Genomic DNA, 20940 nt, shown 5'->3' with positions numbered 1-20940 from the left:
TTTCTGGGCTCTCTAGTCTGTTCCACTGATCTATATAGATCTATCTTTACAAAAATGCCATGTTGTTTTGATTACTGTGTATTTATTTTAAATCTTGAAATCAGATAATTTAAGATTTCTTCTTTTCAAAATTAGTCTGACAAGATTAGTTTGCATTTCCATACACATTTCAGAATCAACTTGTTAATTTCTATGTAAAAGTCTATCGAGATTTACTGAATCTATAGGTCATTTAAGGGAGAAACAGCCACTGTAACAATATTGAGTTTTCCAATCATGAATGTAGTATATCTTTTCATTTACTTAGTTCTTTCATTTCTCTCAGCAACGTTTTATAGTTTTGAGTGTAAAGGTCTTGCATGTCTTATTAAATTTATTTTTAACTATTTCACGTCTTAAATGCTAATGTAATTGGAATTTTTTAAAATTTCATTTTCTAAATGCTTCCTACTAGTATATAGTAATACAATTGATTTTTGTGTATTGACCTCGCTAAATTTACTTATTAGCTCTAGCAGTTTTTTGCAGATTCCTTAGGGTTGTGTAGATTCACATAATCTGCGAACAAAGGCAATATTTTTTAGTGGCCAATAGCTCTTGCTTTATACACACACACACACACACCTGGAGAAACTGAAACTCAAATAAATATTATGAGTAGTTCAAAAGGCTATTTGGTTACAAGATATGTAAAGAGGACTCATTCCAAAGCTTATTTTTCCTTGTTGCCATCTGGAAGGGGAAGGCTCTTTGGGGAAATACCACAAGGGTGCATTTTGATCATTATCCTCATTATGTCTACTAATTTTCTTAAAAAAATTTTTTTTAATTTTATATAATTTTAAAGGTTACTTTGCATTTACAGTTATTACAAAATATTGGCTATATTCCCCATGTTGTACAATACATCCTTGAGCCTATCTTACACCCAATAGTTTCCCCCTCTCCTCTCCCCACTGGTAAACACTAGTTTGTTCCCTAGATCTGTAAGTCTGCTTCATTTTTTGTTATATTCATTAGTTTGTTGTGTCTTTTAGATTCCACGCGTAAGTGATATCATACTATACTGAACAAAGATAATTTTGCTCTCTTTCCAATCTTTATGACTTCTATGTCTTTTCTTGCCTTATTGCATTGTTTAAGACCTCTAGGACAATACTGAATAGAAATGGTGAGAACAAACATCCTTGATTTGTTTCCAATACTGGAGGGGAAGCATTTTTTTTTAACCGAACATAGTTGATTTACAATATTATATTAGTTTCAGGTGTACAGCACAGTGATTCACTACTTTTATAGATTATACTCCATTTAAGGTTATTACAAAATAATGGTTATATTTCCCTGTGTTGTATAACAGGGGTCCCCAACCCCTGGACCACGGACCAGTACTGGTCTGCAGCCTTTTAGGAACCAGGCCGCCCAGCAGGAGGTGAGCAGTGGTCAAGTGAGTGGAGTTTCACCTGCCACTCCCCATCGCTTGTGTTACTGCCTGAACCACCCCACCCCCACCCCCTGGTCCGTGGAAAAATTGTCTTTCACAAAACTGGTCCCTAGTGCCAAAAAGGCTGGGGACCGCTGCTGTACAATATATCTTTGTTGCTTATCTATTTTGTATGTAGTAGTTTGTATCTCTTAATCTCATACCCCTATCTTGCCCCTCCCCATTTCCCTCTCCCCACTGATATCCATGAGTTTGTTTTCTATATCTGTGAGTCTGTTTCTGTTTTGTTATATATACTCATTTGCTCTATTGGGAAAGCATTTATTATTTCATCATTAAGCTGAAAATTTTTAGTAGATGCCTTTATCAAACAGAAAATTCCCTTCTCTTTTTAATTTTTTGAGAGTTGTTATCATGAATGGATGCTGAATTTTGTCAAATGATGTTTTGGAATGATCATATTTTTTTTCTCCCTTGTTCTGGCAATATGGTAAATTACACTCAATCTGTATTCCTGTGATAATGTGGTGAATATGCCAATCTTGCATTCTTATGATAAACTCCATTAGCTGAATTCAATTTATAAGGTTTTTTGGGTCTATGTTTACAAAGGATACTGTTCTTTAATTGTCCTTTCTTGTAAAGTCTTTGTCAGGCTTTGGTATCAGGGTTATGCTGTTCTCATAAAACAATCTGGGAAATGTTTCTCCTCTATTTTTGAAAGGGTTTCTAAAAGACTGGTACTATTTTTTCTCTAAATATTTTACATAATTTCTACAATTGATATAAACTATTAAAATTATTAAATTTCATCTTGTGTCATTTTTATAGGTTGAGTTTTTCAAGGAATCTGTCCATTTCATCTAAATTGTCAAATTGATTAGCCTAAATCTGTTCTTGATACTGACTTACTATTGTTTTAGAATCTGTAGTGATATTGCTTCTTTCATTTCTGGTACTAGTAACTTGCATTTTCTCTTTTTATTTTAGTCAGTCTTGCTAGAGGTTTATAACTTTTATAAACCTTTTCACATAGTCAACTTTTGGCTTTGATAATTTTTTCTGTCTATTTTCTATTTCATTGATTTCTGCTCTTACCTTTGTCATTTATTGTCCTCTACTTTCTTTTGGTACAATTTGTTCTTTGTTATCTAGCTTCCTAAGGGAGAAATTTAATTATTGTTTTTTGTTGTTTTGTTTTGTTTGCGGTACGCGGGTCTCTCACTGTTGTGGCCTCTCCCGTTGTAGAGCACAGGCTCCAGATGCGCACGCTCAGCGGCCATGGCTCATGAGCCTAGCCGCTCCGCGGCACGTGGGATCCTACTGGACTGGGACACGAACCAGCGTCCCCTGCATTGGCAGGTGGACCCCCAACCACTGCGCCACCAGGGAAGCCCTAATTATTGGTTTTAAAACATTCTTTTTTTTGGGGGGGGGGCTGTGTTGTGTCTTTGTTGCTGCGTGTGGGCTTTCTCTAGTTGCGGCGAGCAGGGTCTACTCTTCATTGTGGTGCGTGGGCTTCTCATTGCAGTGGCTTCTCTTGTTGCTCCGCGTCAGCTCTAGGCGCGTGGGCTTCAGCAGTTGCAGCACATGGGCTCAGGACTTGTGGCGCACGGTCTCTAGGGCACACAGGCTTCAGTAGTTGCGGTGTGTGGGCTCAGTAGTGGTGGCACGGGGGCTCAGTAGCTCTGCATGTGTGATCTTCCTGACCAGGGATCGAACTCATGTCCCCTGTGTTGGCAGGTGGATTCTTAACCACTGTGCCACCAGGGAAGTCAGAATATTTATTTATTTGGCTGTGCCAGGTCTTTGTTGTGGCATGCAGGATCCTTAGTTGTGGCATGCGGGATCTTTTAGTTGTGGCATGCAGAATCTTTAGTTGTGGCATGTGGAATCTTTAGTTGTGGCATGCGGGATCTTTAGTTGCGGCATGCGGGATCTTAGTTGTGGCATGTGGGATCTTTAGTTGTGGCTTGTGAACACTCAGTTGCAGCATGTGGGATCTAGTTCCCTGACGAGGGATAAAACCCGGGCCCCCTGAACTGGGAGCGTGGAGTCTTAGCTACTAGACTACCAGGGAAGTTCCCATCTGTCAGTTTTTGCTTTATGTATTTTTAATAACGATTATGAGGTCAACGTACATTTAGATTGTTATTTCTTCTTGAGGAATTGATATTTTAACATTATAAAATGTCCCCTTTATATCTGGAAATACTCCTTATCTTATATTTTACTTTGTCTGATATGACTATAGCCACAGCCACCTTCTCATGCTTACTATTGATAGGGTGAATCTTTTTCATCCTTTTATTTTCAAACTATTCATGACTTTATATTTAAAGTACATCTCTTGCAGACACCATATACTTGGGTCTTTCATTTTTACCCAGTATAACCCTCTCTGCCATTTAATTGAAGTGTTTAGAATACTGGCATTTAATATAATTATTGATATGGTTGGGTTTAAGTCTTGCTATTCATTTTTATTTGTCCCTCCCATCTATTTTTTCTTGTACCATTTCTCCTTTCCTACCTACTTTAAAATATATATATATTTATTTATTTATTTTGGTTGCACCGGCTCTTAGTTGCAGCACGTGGGCTTATAGTTGAAGCATGCAGACTTCTTAGGTGCGGCATGCAGAATTCTTTGTTGCAGCATGTGAACTCTTAGTTGCAGCACACATGCGGGATCTAGTTCCCCTACCAGGGATCGAACCCAGGCCCCCTGTATTGGGAGCGTGGGGTCTTACCCACTGGACCACCAGGGAATTCCCTCCTTTCCTATCTACTTTTGAGTGAATCAACAAAAGTTTTAATGCTGCTTAATTCCTTTATTAGTTATTTAACTATACCTCTTATTTTTAGTGGCTGCTCTCAAGGTTATCAAACCTCATGACAGTCAATTTGCACTGAACTCCACTTTTGTGCCATTGTTTTAATATATTTTATACACACATATATAATAAATCCCACAATACAAAATGTTTTTTGCCATTAAGTGGTTAGCTGTCTTTCAAAATTATTAAAAGAGGGCTTCTCTGGTGGTGCAGTGGTTGAGAGTCCGCCTGCTGATGCAGGGGTGCGGGTTCATGCCCCAGTACGGGAGGATCCCACGTGCCGCGGAGCGGCTGGGCCCGTGAGCCGTGGCCGCTGGGCCTGCGCGTCCGGAGCCTGTGCTCCACAATGGGAGAGGCCGCAGTGGTGAGAGGCCCGCATACCACAAAAAATTTTAAAAAAATTATTAAAAGAAAAGATAGTCTTTTATATTTACTGAAATATTTACCATTTCCAATGCACTTACTTTCTTCCTGAATGTTTGAATTTCTATCTAGTATTTTATCATTTCAACCTGCAGAACTTTCTTTAGCATTTCCTGTGATGCAAGTCTGTTTGTGGTAAGTGAAAAGTCTTTCTTATATCCTATATTTTTTAGTGATATTTTAACTAGACACAGAATTCTGGGTTGACAGGTTTGTTTGTTTCTCTTTTTTCTCCAGCATTTTAAAGATATGATTCCATTGTCACCTGAATTCCATTGCTTGTGATGCAAAGTTGGCTGTCACTGGTACCACTGTACCCCTGTATGTAATGTATTTTTTTGCTCCAGTTGTTTAAAAATTTTTTTCTCTATCTTTGTTTTTCAGCAGTTTGGCTATGATATGGTCTGTTATTCATCCTGCTTGGGGTTTGCTGAGTTCCTTGGATCTGTGAGTTGGTATTCTTTAATAAAACTGGGGAAAATTCAGCCAAAAAGTAGAAACAATTCCGATATCCATCAATTGATAAATGGGTAAATAAAATTTGCCATATACATACAATGGAATTATTTGGCAATAAAAATGAATGGAGCACTGATACATACTACAACATGGATGAGCCTTGAAAACATGTAAGTGAAGGAAGGCAGTCCAAAGACAACATATGTATTATTCTATTGATATGAATGTCTGGATAAGCAAATCTGTAGGGACAGAAAGTAGATCTGTGGTTGTCTAGGGCTCATGGGGATAGGGGATGACAATGAAAGTGTGTGAGGTTTCTTTTTGGGGTGCTGAAATGGATTGTGCAAATGGCTGCATAACTCTGAATATGCTAGAAGCCACTGAATTGTATATCTTAAATGGTTGAATTTTATGGTATGAGAATAATATGTCAATAAAGGTGTTACAAAAAAGAAAAAAACAGAATCCAGGTCTCTAACTCACAATTCTTGATTTTTTTATACTATGCTTACTATTTCACAATTTCTTTTTATTTATATTTATATGGTTTAAAATTTTATTTATTTAAATAAATTAAACAATTTTTACTTGCCCTATGTTTTTTCTTGGGTGCTTTTAATGAACATGATCAAAGTAATAACATAAAGATATATAGAGATGCACTTGGATTTTAAAATAACTGAATTCCTATAATTAAGTAAAATGAAGTCATCAAAATAGTAGTTTCCTTTAAAACAAGGCCTTATAGCCATTCACTGTTCAACATCTATCATCTCATGTGATAATAAAAAAAGTCATGTAATTTTTTCACAACTCTGAGGTAGTCAGGGAAGGTGGTATTATCCCCACTTTTCAGACCAGGAAACTGAGGCTCAAAGAATAACACATATATTCTTAGCCCAAAGTAACACACATAGTTCACTTACCCAGGAATTTTAACTGTAAATCTCTCATTCTTTCACATTATGCCAAAGGAACCAATTCTCTCTCTCTTCTACTTTTTCTAACTCATTTTTTTTGTGTAAAATTTTTCTCCTTTTTCATTGACATGTTAAATACCAGGGGTCAAAAGTAGAGTCAAGAGGAAGTAGAAATATAATCACTTTTTAAAACTCTATTTCTGAGGAAATTGAGAATTGGGAGCACTATCCATTAGGGGCAAATTTATAGCACTGTTTTCTCCAAATAATTCTATTGTTATTTCCATTTAGATAAATCAACTTATGAGCAAAGAATAAATTTTACTATCTACTATATAAAATCTAATTGTGTTTGTTGGAAATGCATATGAATTAAAAGTCTCTGATGTGCTCTGTTCAGTTTATCGGGTCAGTAACTACTTTACTCCATATAGTTTTCTGTATTAAGGGTTTTGGTCTAATCTAAAAAATATTATGTACTTATTCATTAGTATGGACTGATAAAGTCTAAAGTATTATGTTACATATAACAGCCAATTTTAATGATCTATAAACATATTCCCTTGAAAGAAAGGTCACCAAAAGGGTGTAAGGTAAATTGATCTTGCCTTGAAAATTTGATTTATCTCCAATCAAAGACAAGGAGTATTTTTGGAAAGATCTCTATTTCTGGCAAATGATTTAAGGTACATCTCTATAGGTCTGTGATCCTCATAGCAGTTCCCACATTTATATCTCTACTCTAAGGCAGAGTGAGATAAATAACTATTACCTGAATTTCAGGAAATAAAAAACTAAGAAGGATTAAGAGGCACATATATTAAGTTTTTTGTTCAAACCTTAAGTTTTAGAAACTGGGAGTTAGAAGACATGAGTGTTAGTTTTGATTCTGACACTTGCTTATCTGTATGATTTTGAGTAAGTCACTTTACCTCTAATCATTTTTTTCATCATCTTTATAATGAGGGTGAAAATACTTTTTTTTGGCCTCTTACTCCCCAAGCTTACTTTGAGGGTCAAATGACATAACATCTATAAAACTATAAAGCCCTATGCAAATATATATTAACAGATGCATACATGTATGTATGTATGTATATGTGTACATGTTTGAGTGTATATATGACTAATCTTTGATGGTCTAATTCACAAGCTACTCCACAAATATTTTAAGACACTGTGGAGTCAAAGATGAAGTCATAGTCTCTGACTTCTAGAAATTTCCAGTTGAGAGGGGAGACATACATTAAAAATAAATAATTATATAATAAAGGAATAAATAAGATAATAGAGGTATATATATCAAATTCTACTGGAGCCCACCAAAAAGGGAAACTATCCTACCTGAAGGAAAGGGACAGATGTCAGTCAGAGAGGAGGTAAGAACTGGGCTTAAAGGAACAGGTCCAATTGCTAGAATTTTATACAGATACGTGGACCTCACAATAGAACACAAAGAGCCACGAGATCTACGTTACAATTGGCTCTGCCTTCAATAGTTAAAACTAGTACCTGACCTCTTTAGATCTCTCTTACCACAAGTCTAAATGAAAGGTTTCAATAAGATGAACTCATAAGTCCTTCCAGCTCTAAAATTATATGATTCTATGAGTCAAACTCAGATCACTGTACAAATACCAAGAAAGAGAATTCAGGAGGGTAATAAAATTGCCAGAACTATTAAAAAAGGAGTTTTTCTTGGGTGGACTTGGAGGGTATTTGCTTAATGAAATAAGTCAGACAGAGAAAGACAAATACTGTATACCACTTATATGCAGAATCTAAAAAATAAAACTAGTGAATATAATAAAAAAGAAAGAGACTTACAGATAAGGGGAAAAAACTAGTGGGGAGAGGGAATTGGAGAGGGGCAAGGTAGGGCTGGGGGACTAAGAGGTACAAACTACTATGTATAAAATAATTAAGCTACAAGGATATATTGTACAACACAGGAATTATAGCCAATATTTTATAATAACTATAAATGGAGTATAACCTTTAAAAATTGTGTATTGCTACAGCGTACACCTGAAACTTACATAATATTTAAGAAAGCCCGCGCTCAGCAATGAAGACCCAACACAGCCAAAAATAAAGAAATTAAATAAAGAAATTAAAAAAAAAAAGGATCAAAACCCTAAATATACACAACTGAATTAGCTCCAGGAATGGTACTAAAGTAAAGCAACTATACTTCAATTTTTTAAAAAAATTTTTTGGCTGCGGCATGCGGGAACTTACTTCCCCAACCAGGGATTGGACCCGCGCCCCCTGTAACGGAAGTGTAGAGTCTTAACCACTGGACCACCAGGTAAGTCCCACATACCTCAATTTTTTTAAAAAAGAAGTTCTTCCATTAACTACTTTTTTCCTGGAATTTAAAAGTCTGAGAATGATATCTATCCCTACCTAGAATAAGCTCTAGCACAGTGAAGAGTGGTGACTGGAATATCAAGAAGCTGAGAACCAAACAATGCAGGTGGATAGCAAGAAGCGAAGCATTCAGTTCAGCAAAGATGTTGCTTAGACCAGAAAGAAAATAGGCAGTACATAGTAAGTCATACTGTTTATATTCCTATTTACCAAGAAAAACTTGGAATAAAACCATAACCAGATATTAAAATGTATACTTCCATAAAATGAGGTAGCTGTTGTTTGAAGTTTTGCCTTGTTAGACCACATCTTTAAAAACTATTTTTCTAAAAAGTTCAGTTTAGGAATTCATAAAGAAAAGGATCAGGGACTTCCCTGTTGGCACAGTGGTTAAGAATCCACCTGCCAATGCAGGGTACATAGGCTCAAGCCCTGGTCAGGGACGATCCCACATGCCGTGGAGCAACTAAGCCCGTGCACCACAACTACTGAGTCTGTGCTCTAGAGCCCACACACCACAACTACTGAACCCGCGTGCCACAACTACTGAAGCCCACACACCTAGAGCCCGTGCTCCGTAATGAGAGAAGCCACCGCAATGAGAAGCCTGTGCACCGCAACTAAGAGTAGCCCCCGCTCGTCACAACTAGAGAAAGCCCGCGCACAGCAATGAAGGCCCAACACAGCCAAAAATAAATTAAATAAAGAAATTTTTTAAAAAAAGGATCAAAACCCTAAATATACACAACTGAATTAGCTCCAGGGATGGTACTAAAGTGGGTAGTCAGGTAATTTAGTTCACCAGACATTTATTAAACTATGTTTAACAGTGCTAGTTGTTGTAAAACACATAATCTCAGTACTCAGGGGGTTCACTGACTTAATATTAAGACTTTAAGGAAGAAAGAACAGTAACTCTTACCCATCAATTATATTTTCAGGTGGGTGTTTTTCATCACTTGATGTAGCTAAAATCACTTCAGTCCCTTCAGAGCTCAAACAAACATCAATGTTTCTCATCTTAAAGTATTTAACCTGCAAGGAAAACAAAACAGAACAACAAAAGCAATCTTTTTATTCTCTGAATTTTATCTTGAGCAAAGGAAGAGAGAGAAAGCCTGTTGCCTAGCACAAAGCTTACCAACCAAATTATTCAACAAGTGGGAAGGACTCTTAACATATTTACTTAGGTAAACTTCTGACCTCTCCCAGGGATAATCTGTGAGATATGAGTATTTGCACTACTCTACTCCACAAAAGAAGTCCCTGACACCAACATAATTTTTCTGTTTCTAAAATTAAAACCCTCAACAATTATATGGAAACAGTTAATATGCTAGAGTGACATGACTTAGTAGGTAAGTTTTTAAAAAGTGTTTATATAGTTATAATTCAGAAATTTAAAAAAATGAAGAGTATAAAAACAGACGCTTTGTAACTATTTATCCATACACTTATCAATTGAAATAGCAAGCAATATTATTTAAATCTTAAAAAATACTTTATGATCGGTATTTTTTTTTTGAGCAGAAATGTGAAATGAGAGAAGATAACTTTTCACTTATTTTTAAAGTCTAAATCAGTCACTTGGTTCATGAACTTAAACACATTTCTGTTGCAGAGTAATATTTTAAGTCTGATAAAAAGCATATGAAAAGATATTGTTGAGCTCTACTAGGAACCCTGGAGGGTAAGACACAAGGAAGACCATAGAAGATTACATCAGAACTCACCCTTCTCCTTGATCTACTGGTGATAAGGCACAAACCAAAATATAGATGCAAAGTGATGGGGAAAGCTGTATCTATAAAGAATTAAAAGATGAAGAGTGTTTGGAAAAGGAAGAAAGGCTTCTAATACACCTCATAGCCTAGCCCCAGTCTAACTTAAAAAAAAAAAAAAACTATTTCAAATAAACAAACAAGGTAGAGCGAATATTACACTTACTAAACAGCTGTGTACTGACTTCCCAGATTTGATGTTAACATTTTTCCATAGGTACTTTTTTTTTTAAAGAAATAAGTAGCCCCTTACTGTCCTTATTCTCTTCCTTGCCCAGTGGTAACAGCTATTCTGAAATTGGTGAATAACCTTCCTATATTTTTATTTATTTATTTATTGGCCAAGTCACGCAGCATGTGGGATTTTAGTTCCCCAACCAGGGATTGAACCCACCCACTGCAGTGGAAGTGCAGAGTCTTAACCACTGGACAGCCAGGGAAGTCCCTGATTATAGTTTTATACTTTTACCATATATGTATCAATATGTACTGTTCTTTTAAAACTTAGATGTTTTCACAGTGTATATACCCCTTGCTACTTGCTTTTTTCATTCAATATTATGTTTTCAAGATTTTACTATGTTGATACATGTAAATCTACTTTATTCATTTTAACTGCTGTAAGGTATTTCTCCATTTCTCTAATGATGGATATTTAGGTCTGTTTCCAATTTTTTGCTATTATAAACAAATTTGCAATGCACATCCTTGTGCATCTATCCATTGGCAAATGTAGGAGATCTTTATAATAAAGAGTATCTTTCTTTGTAGAAGTAGAATTGTAAAAATTTAGAATCAATGTATCTCCAAGTCAATAATTGATCTATTTGATCTCTAAATTATAACAATTTAAATTACCATTAGCAGTGTATGAAACTTTCTGCTCCCTCATATTCTCACCAACTTGATATTGTTAGACATTTTAGCTTTAGTCAATCTCATTGGTGTGAAATGGTATCGCAATAAGGTTTTATTTTTCTTTTTAAAATAAATTTATTTATTTTTGGCTGTGTTGGGTCTTCATTGCTGCATGCGGGCTTTCTCTAGTCACGGCAAGTGGGGGCTACTCTTCATTGTGGTGCGTGGGCTTCTCATTGCGGTGGCTTCTCTTGTTGTGGAGCACAAGCTCTAGGCACACGGGCTTCAGTAGTTGCAGCACGTGGGCTCAGTAGTTGTGGCTTGTGGGCTCTAGAGTGCAGGCTCAGTAGTTGTAGTGCATGGGCTTAGTTGCTCCGCAGCATGTGAGATCTTCCTGGACCAGGGATCAAACCCATGTCCCCTGCATTGGCAGGCGGATTCTTAAACACTGTGCCACCAGGGAAGTCCTCAATAAGGTTTTAATTTGTATTTCCAGGATTACTAGTGAGGCTGAATACCTTTTCATGTTTATGGGCTATTCAGGCCTCTTCTTCTCTTATTTGCTTTTTCTTATCCTTTGCTCATTTTCTATTGGGTTGCTTTTTCTCCTTCTGTCCTTTTCTTTTTGATTTGTAGAAAAATTTAAAACAAAATAACCTGTATACAAGTCCTTTGTTATAGCATTGCAAATATCTTCTATTCTATAGCTTGATTTTTCTTTTTAACTTTGTTTTTTTGTGCAAGAGCTCCTCCCCCACCATACACACTTTCTTTTTTGTTTTTGAACTATAACACACATAGAGAAAAGAACACAAATCATAAGTATATGGTACAATAGATTTTCACAAAGTAAACACACCCAGGTAACCACCACCCAAGTAAAGAGACAGAACATCACCAGCATTTGAGACAAGCCCTTCTTACGACCCCTCCTAGTCACTACCCCTCTCTCCTTCCCAAAGGTAGCGTGGTTCTTATTTCTAATCTACAGATTAATTTCACCTGAACTTCATGTACATGGAAATAATACAGTTTGTACTCATTTGTATCTGGCTTCTTTCACTCATCATTATGTGTTTGAGATTTATCCATGTTGTTATGTATAGCAGAGTTGAAGTGCAACTAAGTAACCCAGCCCCCACCCAGCTCAACTCTTAATCAGATCAAGGAAATCAACCCCTAAGTGGAGTTTCACAGGAAACTGGGTGTGAGCTAAAAAGCAAAGAAAGATTTCTATGGTCTTGGGTACTTAGATCCCAAAGCCCTGATGAAGGAAAGAACTGATCTCACTCTCAAATATGTGAAATCAGAGGTAAACTGAAACAATTTAAATAAAACTACAACTCATTACAATCCCAGCATAACCCCTAGTTGGACTGAAATGATCTGCCCCTTATCCTAGCTAGCAGACAAAGAAAATCGTGTGTTCTCTCTGGGAAAAAAACATTATCTACTTCAGTGTCTACCATTCTTTTAAACACAATGTCAAACATGCAAAGTCATCTGAATAGCACAAGGAATTATAGCCATTATCTTTTAATAACTTTTAGTGGAGTATAATCTGTAAAAATACTGAATCACTATACTGTACACCTGAAATTAAGATAATATTGTAGAGAAACTATAGTTCAATAAAAAATTTAAATATAAAAACTTTTTAAAAATTAAAAACTTAAAAAAAAGTCATTTGAAGCAGATCTACAGATGACCCAGGTGCGGGAATTATAAATTGATTAAAGAATTCAGTGAAAAGATGGACAAAATGGGTGAACAGAAAGGGAATTTTAGCAGAGAAATGGAAACTATAAAAAAGAACACAGTAGAAATTCTACAACTGAAAAATACCAAATCTGAAATAAAGAATTCATTAGATGGGTTTAACATCAGATTGGACACAACACAAGAAGAGGTCAGTGAATTTAAAGATAGGTCAATAGAAATAATCCAAAATGAAACAGAGGGGAAAAAAATGAAAATAACAGAGCATCATATACCTGTGAAACAATATCAAACTAATCTGAAATACATGTAACTAGAATCCCAGAAGGAGAGGAGAAAGAGAATAATATAGAAGGATAATTTAAGGAGATATGGCTGAAAATTTTCCAAAATCTATGAAAGACATAAACCGACAGATTCAAGAAGTTCAGTGAACCATAAGTTGCATAAGTACAAAGAAGATCCCACCTAGGCACACCTTAGTCAATTGTTGAAAATTAAAGAAAAAAGTTAAAAGCAGTCGAGCAAAAAACACCTTATATGCAGAAAAACAAGAAGAATCAAAACTGACTTATCATTAACAGTGGAAGCCAAAAGAAAATGGAATGATGTCCTTGACATGCTGAAAGAAAAAATACAGAATCCTATACCCAGCAAAAATATCCTTAAAAAGTGAAGGCAGGGACTTCCCTGGTGGCGAAGTGGTTAAGAATCTGCCTGCCAATACAGGGGACATGGGTTTGATCCCTGGTCCAGGAAGATCCCATGTCCATGGAGCAACTAAGGCCGTGCGCCACAACTACTAAGGCTGCGCTCTAGAGCCCATGAGCTACAACTAATGAAGCCCACATGCCCTAGAGTCCGCGAGCTGCAACTACTGAAGCCCGTGCACTCTAGGGCCTGCCTGCCACAACTACTGAGCCCGTGCGCCTACAGCCCATGCTCTGCAACAAGGGAAGCCACTGCAATGAGAAGCCCGTGCACTGCAACAAAGAGTAGCCCTTGCTTGCCGTAACTAGTGAAAGCCCGCATGCAGCAACGAAGACCCAACACGGCCAAAAAAAAAGATGAAGGCAAAATAAAGACAAACAAAAACTGAAAGTATTTGTTACCAGTAGACCCACAGTACAAAAAATATTAAATGAAGTACTTTAGGCTGGAGGGATATGATTACAAGCTGAATCCTGGATCTGTGGGAAGGAATGAAGAGCACTGGAGATGGCAAATATATTGCTAACATAAAAGAATATTCTTAAAATTTATTTAAGAGGCTACTGAGTAGGGGACTTCCCTGGCAGTCCAGTGGTTAAAACTCTGCACTTCCACTGCAGGAGGCACAGGTTTGATCCCTGGCCAGGGAACTAAGACCCCACATGCTGCGTGGTGTGGCCAGAAGAAAAAAAAAGAAAAAAAAGACTACTGACTAAAGTGAAAACAATATCAATGAATGGTAGAAATTTAATAGATGTAGAAGTAATAAATATAATAACACAAAAGGCAATAAAAAAGTAAATGACACTGTTTTCTGTGAAGTACTTTTGCAAAGTTCTTATGTTGAACATGAAGTGATATGCTATTAATTCAAAGTAGAGTAAGATAGTAAGGATGGGGCGGAGTCAAGATGGCATACTAGGAGGATACGGAATTCGTGTCTCCTCACATCTAGGGCACTTACGAGGCACCAGTGAGGGACCGTGGACACCTAAGGGGATGGGAAGAACCCCCAGCGACTGGCTTGCGGGATCTTGGTCCCCAGGCCAGAGGTCAGGCCCATGCTCCTGTGGTGGGAGCTCTGAGTCCAAACTGCTAGACTAACAGAGAACCTCAGACCCCAGGGAATATCAATCGTAGTGAGGCCTCCCGGAGGTCCTCATCTCAGCACCAAGACCCAGCTCTACCCAACTGCCTGCAAACTCCAGTGCTGGATGCCTCAGGCCAAACAACCAGTAACACAGGAATACAGCACCACCCATCAAGAGAACAAAAAAAATGAAATGACAAATAAATACATTACAGATGAAGAAGCAAGGTAAAAACCTACAAGACCAAATAAATGAAGACAAAATAGGCAACCTACCTGAAAATGAATTCAGAGTGATGATAGTAAAGATGATCCAAAATCTCAGAAACACAATGGAGAAAATACAAGAAACATTTAACAAGGATCTAGAAGAAGTAAAGAGCAAACAAACAGTAATGAAAAACACAATTACTGAAATTAAAAATACTCTAGAAGGAATGAGTAAGAGAATAAATGAGGCAGAAGAACAGATAAGTGAGCTGGAAGATAAAATGGTGGAAATAACTGCCAGGGAGCACAAAAAAGAAAAAAGAATGAAAAGAATTGAGGAGAGTCTCAGAGATCTCTAGGACAACATTAAATTCACAAACATTCGAAATATAGGGATCCCAGAAGAAGAAGAGAAAAAGAAAGGTTCTGAGAAAATATTTGAAGAGATTACAGTCGAAAACTTCCCAAACATGGGAAAAGAAACAGTCACCCAAGTCCAGGAAGCATAGAGAGTCCCATATAAGATAAACCCAAAGAGAAACATGCTGAAACACATACTAATCAAACTATCAAAAATTAAATACAGGGCTTCCCTGGTGGTGCATGGTTGAGAGTCTGCCTACCGATGCAGGGGACACGGGTTCGTGCCCTGGTCTGGGAAGATCCCACATGCTGCGGAGCAGCTGGGCCTGTGAGCCATGGCTGCTGAGCGTGCGCGTCTGGAGCCTGTGCTCCGCAACAGGAGAGGCCACAACAGTGAGAGGCCCGCATCCCGCAAAAAAATAATAATAATAAAAAATAAAAATAAAATAAAATAAAGACTGTTACAAGAGATAAGGACACTACATAATGATCAAGGGATCAATCCAAGAAGAAAACATAACAATTATAAATATTTATGCACCCAACATAGGAGCACCTCAATACATAAGGCAAATGCTAACAGCCATAAAAGGGGAAATTGACAGTAACACAATAATAGTAGGGGACTTCAACACCCCACTTTCACCAATGGACAGATCATCCAAAATGAAAATAAATAAGCAAACACAAGCTTTAGATAACACATTAAACAAGATGGACTTAACTGATACTTATAGGACATTCCAACCAAAAACAACAGAATACACTTTCTTCTCAAGTGCTCATGGAACATTCTCCAGGGTAGACCATATCTTGGGTCACAAATCAAGCCTTGGTAAATTTAACAGAATTGAAATCGTATCAAGTATCTTTTCTGACGACAACACTTGCTCTGATACTAAATAATAATTACAGGAAAAAAAACTAAAAAAATACAAACACATGGAGGCTAAACAATACATTACTAAATAACCAAGAGATCACTGAAGAAATCAAAGAAGAAATTAAAAAATACCTAGAAACTAATGACAATTAAAACACGACGACCCAAAACCTATGGGATGCAGCAAAAGCAGTTCTAAGTGGGAAGTTTACAGCAACACAATCTTACCTTAAGAAACAAGAAACATCTCAAACAACCAACCTAACCTTACACCTAAAGCAATTAGAAAAAGAAGAACAAAAACCCCCCAAAGTTGGCAGAAGGAAAGAAATAATAAAGATCAGAAATAAATGAAAAAGAAATGAAGGAAACAATAGCAAAGATCCATAAAACTAAAAGCTGGTTCTTTGAGAAGATAAACAAAATTGATAAACCATTAGCCAGACTCATCAAGAAAAAAAGGGAGAAGACTGAAATCAACAGAACTAGAAATGAAAAAGGAGAAGTAACCACTGACACTGCAGAAATACAAAGGATCATGAGAGATTACTACAAGCAACTATATGCCAATAAAATGGACAACCTGGAAGAAATGGACAAATTCTTAGCAATGCACAAACTTCTGGGACTGAACCAGGAAGAAATAGAAAATATAAACAGACCAATCACAAGCACTGAAATTGAACCTGTGATTAAAAATCTTCCAACAAACAAAAGCCCAGGACCAGATGGCTTCACAAGCGAATTCTATCAAACACTTAGAGAAAAGCTAACACCTATTCTTCTCAAACTCTTCTAAAATATAGCAGAGGGAGGAACACTCCCAAACCCATTCTATGAGGTCACTATCACCCTGATACCAAAACCAGACAAAGATGTCACAAAAAAAGAAAACTACAGGCCAATATCACTGATAAACATAGATGCAAAAATCCTTAACAAAATACTAGCAAACAGAATCCAACAGCACATTAAAAGGATCACACACCATGATCAAGTGGGATTTATCCCAGGAATGCAAGGATTCTTCAATATACACAAATCAATCAATGTGATACACCATGTTAACAAACTGAAGGATAAAAACCATATGATAATCTCAATAGATGCAGAAAAAGCGTTTGACAAAACTCAATACCCATTTATGATAAAAACGCTCCAGAAAGTAGGCACAAAGGGAACCTACCTCAACACAATAAAGGCCATATATGACAAACCCACAGCCAACATTGTTCTCAAAGGTGAAAAACTGAAACCATTTCCGCTAAGATCAGGCGCAAGACAAGGTTGCCCACTCTCATCACTATTATTCAACATAGTTTAGGAAGTTTTAGCCACAGCAACCAAAGAAAAAAAATAAATAAAAGGAATCCAAATCAGAAAAGAAGTAAAACTGTCACTGCTTGCAGATGACATGATACTATACATAAAGAATCCTAAAGATGCTACCAGAAAACTATTAGAGCTAATCAATGAATTTGGTAGAGTAGCAGGATACAAAATTAATGCACAAAAATCTCTTGCATTCCTATACACTAACAATGAAAAATCTGAAAGAGAAATTAAGGAAACACTCCCAATTACCACTGCAACAAAAAGAATAAAATACCTAGGAATAAACCTACCTAAGGAGACAAAAAACCTCTATGCAGAAAACCGTAAGACACTGATGAAAGAAATTAAAGATGATACAAACAGATGGAGACATACACTATGTTCTTGGATTGGAAGAATCAACATTGTAAAAATGACTATACTACCCAAAGCAATCTACAGATTCAATGCAATCCCTATCAAACTACCAATGGCATTTTTCACAGAACTAGAACAAAAAGTTGCACAATTTGTAGGGAAACACAAAAGACCCCGAATAGCCAGAACAATCTTGAGAATGAAAAACCGAGCTGGAGGAATCAGATTTCCGGACTTCAGACTACACTACAAAGCTACGGTAATCAAGACAGTATGGTACTGGCACAAAAAAGAAATATAGATCAGTGGAACAGGATAGAAAGCCCAGAGATAAACCCACACACATATGGTCACTTTATCTTTGATAAAGGAGGCAAGAGTATACAATGGAGAAAAGACAGCCTCTTCAATAAGTGGTGCTGGGAAAACTACAGCTACATGTAAAAGAATGAAATTAGAACACTTCCTAACACCACACACAAAAATAAGGTCAAAATGGATTAAAGACCTAAGTGTAAGGGCAGACACTATAAAACTCTTAGAGGAAAACATAGGCAGAACACTCTATGACATAAGTCACAGCAAGATCCTTTTTGACCCACCTCCTAGAGAAATGGAAATAAAAACAAAAATAAACAAATGGGACCTAATGAAACTTCAAAGCTTTTGCACAGCAAAGGAAACCATAAACAAGACCAAAAGACAACCCTCAGAATGGGAGAAAATATTTGCAAATGAAGCGACTGACAAAGGATTAATCTCCAAAATATACAAGCAGCTCATGCAGCTCAATATCAAAAAAACAAACAACCCAATCCAAAAATGGGTGGAAGACCTAAATAGACATTTCTCCAAAGAAGATTGCCAACAAACACATGAAAGAATGCTCAACATCACTAATCATTAGAGAAATGCAGATCAAAACTACAATGAGGCATCACCTCACACCGGTCAGAATGGTCATCATCAAAAAATCTACAAACAATAAATGCTGGAGAGGGTGTGGAGAAAAAAGGAACCCTCTTGCACTGTTGGTGGGAATGTAAATTGATACAGCCACTAGAGAGAACAGTATGGAGGTTCCTTAAAAAACTAAAAATAGAACTACTATATGACCCAGCAATCCCACTACTGGGCATATACCCTGAGAAAACCATAATTCAAAGAGTCATGTACCACAATGTTCATTGCAGCACTATTTACAATAGCCAGGACACAGAAGCAACCTAAGTGTCCATCGACAGATGAATGGATAAAGAAGATGTGGCACATATATACAATGGAATATTACTCAGCCATAAAAAGAAATGAAGCTGAGTTATTTGTAGTGAGGTGAATGGACCTAGAGTCTGTCATACAGTGAAGTAAGTCAGAAAAACAAATACCGTATGCTAACACATATATATGGAATCTAAAAAATAAAAATGGTTCTGATGAACCTAGGGGCAGGACAGGAATTAAGACACAGACGTAGAGAATGCACTTGAGGACACAGGGAGGGGGAAGGGTAAGCTGGGACAAAGTGAGAGAGTGGCATGGACTTATATACACTACCAAATGTAAAATAGATAGCTAGTAGTAAGCAGCCGTATAGCACAGGGAGATCAGCTCAGTGCTCTGTGACCACCTAGAGTGGTGAGATAGGGAGGGTGGGAGGGAGACGCAAGAGGGAGGAGGTATGGGGATATTTATATATGTATACCTGATTCACTTTGTTATAAAGCAGAAACTAACACACCACTGTAAAGCAATTATACTCGAATAAAGATGTTAAAAACAAAAAGACAGTAAGGATACATGTTATAATCCTAGACTTAGGATAAAGCAACCACTAAAAAACATAAAGAGTTATATAGGAAGGAGGCCAACAGAGAGGAAAAAATGGAATACCATAAAATACATGGTAAATTTGAAAGAAGGTAGAAAAGGAAGAAAAAAAGAATTAAGTCAGTTAGGACAAATTGAAAATAAAAGCCAGAAGACAGATTTAAGCACAAACACATAGATTATTCCATTAAATGTTAGTAAACTAAACACTTTAAGACTGAAGAAAAAAAAAAAACTAAGTACTCTTTTCAAGAGACACACTCTAAATATGAAACTAAAAGGATAGAATAAGATAGAATAAATCTTAATATCTGGTAAGGTAAATTCCCCTACTTAATTTTCAAAAATTTTTTGTTTTATGCTTTATACTTGATTATTATAGTTTTGTTAAATTATATTAAAACATTTTCTGAGATGTTAATTATAATTCAATTCCGTTATAGATTAATTGGGAGAGAAGTGACATGTTTATAATGAGTTTTCAAATCCATGGATCTGGAGTATCTTTTCATTAACTTAAGACTTCTTTTAAGTCCTTAAGTTGTTTTACAGTTTTCTAGGAACATATCTTCGCCTCTTTCATTAGATTCACTCTTAGATACCTTATCATTTCCATTGTTACTATAAATGAGATCTTCAAAAAAAATAACATTATTTTTTTTAAAATCTTATTCTTTATAAGGAATATTTCTAACATTTCACCATTAAATGTGATGCTCAGTGAAGGTTTTGTTAGACACTGTTCATTGGGTTATAGAAATTCCCTTCTCTTTAGTTTGTTAGCTTTTATTTTTTAAGCACAAATGAACGTTGAATTTTATCAAATGCTCTTCTAACATTTACTAAGGTGATCACATAGATGTTTCTACAGGTTAATGTGATAAATTAAATCAAGATTTTCTAATGTTATAGCATCCCCAGTTCTCAGCATAAACTCTATCTACACAGCCAAGGTGTACTGGTATTTTTATCCATAGTTGGATTCAGTTTGCTATTATTTTTAGAAATTTTGCAAATATATTTCTAAGTGAAATTGGCCTATAATTTTTTCTGTTGTTATTTAGTCTATGTCTGGATTTGGAATTTAGACTGTACCCTGAACATAAAGAAGCTGGAGAGCTTCCCTTATTTTTCTATTTGCTGGGTCATTGGATCCTATAAGCCTAGTAAAGTGTTTGTACGTAGATTTTTGACCATTTTCAATTCAGTAGTTCTTTTCAGGCTTTCTACACTTTCCTGAGTCAATTTTGAAATCTGTATTTTAAGAAAATTCTTTCTTCCTAGATTTTATATTTATTGGCACAAAGTGCATTTTCTATTGTAATTTTAAAATCTAGTATTGAT

The 20940-nt window shown here is 36.3% G+C and overlaps 1 protein-coding gene across 10 annotated transcripts in view; it reads right to left on the bottom strand.

Annotated features, from left to right (window-relative positions):
* IFT25 (intraflagellar transport 25) overlaps positions 1 to 20940 on the bottom strand; it is a 33437-nt gene that overhangs the window by 8886 nt on the left and 3611 nt on the right. For 6 of the 10 annotated variants that reach the window (XM_082658890.1, XM_082658889.1, XM_082658882.1 and 3 more), the window contains exons 2-3: positions 10196 to 10266; positions 9385 to 9497 (exon numbers count right to left, since the gene is read on the bottom strand). In XM_082658890.1, coding sequence (XP_082515016.1) covers positions 9385 to 9482 — 98 coding nt within the window. In that variant the 5' untranslated portion in view covers positions 9483 to 9497; positions 10196 to 10266. The remainder of the gene's footprint in view (positions 1 to 9384; positions 9498 to 10195; positions 10267 to 20940) is intronic. The other 4 variants (XM_082658883.1, XM_082658891.1, XM_082658888.1 and 1 more) reach the window with 1 other exon arrangement.

The sequence above is a fragment of the Grampus griseus genome (genome assembly GCF_964374135.1).
Source record: "Grampus griseus genome assembly, chromosome: 1".
Classification (NCBI taxonomy): Eukaryota; Metazoa; Chordata; class Mammalia; order Artiodactyla; family Delphinidae; genus Grampus; species Grampus griseus.
The sequence above is the reverse complement of the archived record's forward strand: the minus strand, read 5'-3'. Positions and strand labels throughout refer to the sequence as shown.